The 3228-nt window shown below is 62.3% G+C and overlaps 2 protein-coding genes across 2 annotated transcripts in view; both read right to left on the reverse strand.

Annotated features, from left to right (window-relative positions):
* Positions 1-2461, reverse strand: part of GABRD (gamma-aminobutyric acid (GABA) A receptor, delta) — a 6873-nt gene extending 4412 nt beyond the window's left edge. Inside the window, 3 exon segments of the mRNA XM_014543764.1 lie at positions 1354-1574; positions 1653-1720; positions 2149-2461. Coding sequence (XP_014399250.1) covers positions 1354-1574; positions 1653-1720; positions 2149-2446 — 587 coding nt within the window. The 5' untranslated portion in view covers positions 2447-2461.
* A 207-nt stretch (positions 2462-2668) lies between these two features.
* The window catches only part of LOC106726939, a 2218-nt gene continuing 1658 nt past the window's right edge, over positions 2669-3228 (reverse strand). Inside the window, exon 4 of the mRNA XM_014543766.1 lies at positions 2669-3041. Within this exon, the coding sequence (XP_014399252.1) occupies positions 2669-3041 (373 nt within the window). The remainder of the gene's footprint in view (positions 3042-3228) is intronic.

Raw genomic sequence — 3228 nt, forward strand, 5'->3', positions numbered from 1 at the left:
CCCCACTGTGTGTGTGTGTGTGTGTGTGTGTGTATATATATATATATATTTTTTTTAATGCTGGACTTGGTGGCTGAGCCGGGGCCCAGGGACGGCCCAGGCGTTCCCGCTGACCTGGGTGGGAGCAGGCCCAGCGGCCAAGCGGCCTGGTTTTCCAAGAGAATTTAGATTCCTACGTAAACCTCCTGGTTTTTAAAATGTTGCCAATTAATTCCATGTTTAAAAGGCATGTGTCAGAAAACACGTGTTCAACTACACGGACACGCACGCTCGTAGCAGTGCCGCTCACAGTCGCCCGAAGGTGGACCCCGCCCGGCGTCCGTGGGTGGACGCGTGGACGCAGACACTGGGGGACCCGGGTGGAGCACCGGCCGGAAGAGGAATGAAGTCGTGACCCATGTTACGACATGGATGTGCCCCACAGACTCCACGCCCAGGAAGCAGGCGACACGAGGTCACCGTGTGGGACGCATCTACACAAAGTGTGTGCAGAAGGGGCAGATCCAGAGGCAGAGGCTGGTGATTTCCGGGGTGCGGGGGGGAGGGGAGCCAGCACGTCATGGGTGCGGGGTCTCCGTTTGGGGGGATGACATGTTCTGGAGCTAGACAGAGGCGATGTTTGCACAACATCGTGACTGCTCGGTGTCACTGAACTGTTTATTTGTTGTTAATCCTCACCCGAGGATATTTTCCATTGATTTTAGGGAGAGCGGGAGAGAGAGGGAAGGACAGAGAGAAGCATCGATGTGAGAGAGACACATCGAGTGGTTGCCTCCTCCCTGCGCCCTGACCAGGGCCTGTGCCGGGGAGGAGCATGCACCCGAGGTACCTGCCCTTGACCGGAATTGAACCCGGGACCCTTCGGTCCAAGGGCCGACGCTCTATCCACTGAGCCATACCAGCCAGGGCTGAATTGTTCATTTTAAAAGGGTTCATCTTACGCCATGTGAATTTTGCCCCAATTTTTTTTAAATAAAGGGCCCTGACCGGTTTGGCTCAGTGGATAGAGCATTGGCCTGCAGACTCAAGGGTCCCAGGTTCGATTCCAGTCAAGGGCATGTACCTGGGTTGCGGGCACATCCCCAGTGGGAGATGTGCAGGAGGCAGCTGATCGATGTTTCTCTCTCATGGATGGATCTAACTCTCTATCCCTCTCCCTTCCTCTCTGTAAAAAATCAATAAAATATATTAAAAAAAAAAAAAAGGTAGCGGCCGTGTTGGCCAGAAGCTGAATCTGTCGGCTGCCGCTGGCAACCTCTGCGGTCAGCGTTGGCTGGGCAGTGGCTGTTGGTCGCAGGGAGTTAAATACCCCCCCGCCCCGTGAGCCCGGGCCCGGCGGCGGCGGCCGCTCACCGGATGCTGTACAGGATCACCCCGTCCGGCTGCAGCCGGATGAGCTTGTTCTCCACGGTCACGTCGTGGAACCAGGCGGACTTGGCGTTGACGATGAAGGTGTCGGGGAGCCAGAGCCAGTCCACGAAGCGGCTGTCCAGGCCCAGCGTCTCGTTGGTGTGGTTGTAGGACAGACGGCCGTCCCGCCAGCTCTGGTGCAGGAACACGGTCATGGTGTACTCCTGGGGGCGGAGGGCCTGCGTCAGCCGCCGTCCCGGTCCAATCCTGGGGCACAGGCGGGCAGAGGCTGGCACACCTACCATGTTCACCTCGGAGATGTGGTCGATGCTGGCTACCTCGATGGCAAGCGCCACGTTCACAGGGGGGCCTGCGGGGAGGGAGCCGGCTGAGGCCTGACTCTGCATGCACACACGCACATGCACACACACACATGCACACACGCACATGCACACACACATGCACACACATATACACACGCACACACACATACACACACACGCACACACGCACACACACGCATGCACGCACACGCACATGCACACACATGTACACATATATACACACGCACACACACATACACACACACGCACACACGCACACACACACACACGGACCAGGCCAGGAAAGCCCAGGAGGCGAGACTGACCAGCCGGGCTTTAGGAGGGAGCCGTCTCGGGACAAGCCTGCAGCGAGGCCTAGGGGACCCACCTTCCCAGCTGTGTCCCTGGGGGGCCGGCGCTCAAGAGGAGCCAGCCCAGGACCAGGGGTCACCGGCCCCACCCGCCGCCCGCCCACCTCCGATGCAGGGGCGGAAGTTCCGGGCGTAGCCCTCCATCAGGTGGTCCAGGTTGGGCAGCCATGAGATCTCCAGGTTGGAGCCCACGTAGTCCCCGATGTCATTCATCGCCCTGGAAACGCAGGCCCACAGGTCGCAGGCGGCACCAGGGACGGGCCTGGGTCCCGACCCGCGGCTGGGCCAGTGGACAGGGAGGGGATCCGAGAGCCCTCCAGGCCAGGGATCATGCCGGAGACGGGCCCAGGGAGGTGCCGATTCCAGGGCTGCTCCATTTGTCCCCTGGTCCCGGCTCAGCATCTGCCTCCCCAGCTGGGCCTGGACAGAGGCCGCCAGGGTCAGGCGGAGCCCCAGCCTGGGAGGAGCCCCCACCCCCCGGCTCCCTCCACCAACGGCCCCCAGAGGGCAGCCAGCCCCAGAGCCCCCACATTAGGGCCTCCCGTCCGACAGGCCTCAGGGGACCCCGACAAGGGCCCATTGCCCCTCTCGGCCCCCAAGGAGGAAGCGTCCTGCAGGAGGGACTCAGAGCAAGGATGCAGGAGCAGGAGGCTGAGGGCCAGGGAAAGGGAGGGGCGGCTGCGGTCCCAAACCTGCCCTGGGCCAGGCCGAGAGCCCAAGGGGGTTGGGGGAGGCTGCAGCTGCTTCCCAACCTCTGGCCTCAGAGCCCCCATTGCCATGTGCTTCTGGAGCCGAGCCTGACCCGGAGAAGCGGGGGGCCAGCCTCCTGGTTGCAGGGAAGTCCCACTGACACCCTGGCAGCCCCTGTGGGTGCCACATGCCTGGCTGGCACCTGGAGTCCCACACACACTGACAGCCGGAAGCACGGAGCTCCCCGGCGGCTCCCACGCCCACCCTCCCCCGCTCACCCGCCCTGGGGTGGGCAGTGGCCCCAGAACTCATGCCACCCAGACCTCAGTGGGAGCTTATTTGGAAACGGGTTCTTTGCAGGGTGATTGGCTAAGAGGAGGCCACACTGGCTTGGGGTGGGCCTGTCCCCAGGACTGGCATCCTCATCGGAGGAGAACAGACACCCGGGGGAGCCAGCCGCCCTCCCAGGCCCAGCGCAGCCCAGGCCCGAGGCC

This window comes from Myotis brandtii, unplaced genomic scaffold (assembly GCF_000412655.1).
Source record: "Myotis brandtii unplaced genomic scaffold, ASM41265v1 scaffold334, whole genome shotgun sequence".
NCBI lineage: Eukaryota > Metazoa > Chordata > Mammalia > Chiroptera > Vespertilionidae > Myotis > Myotis brandtii.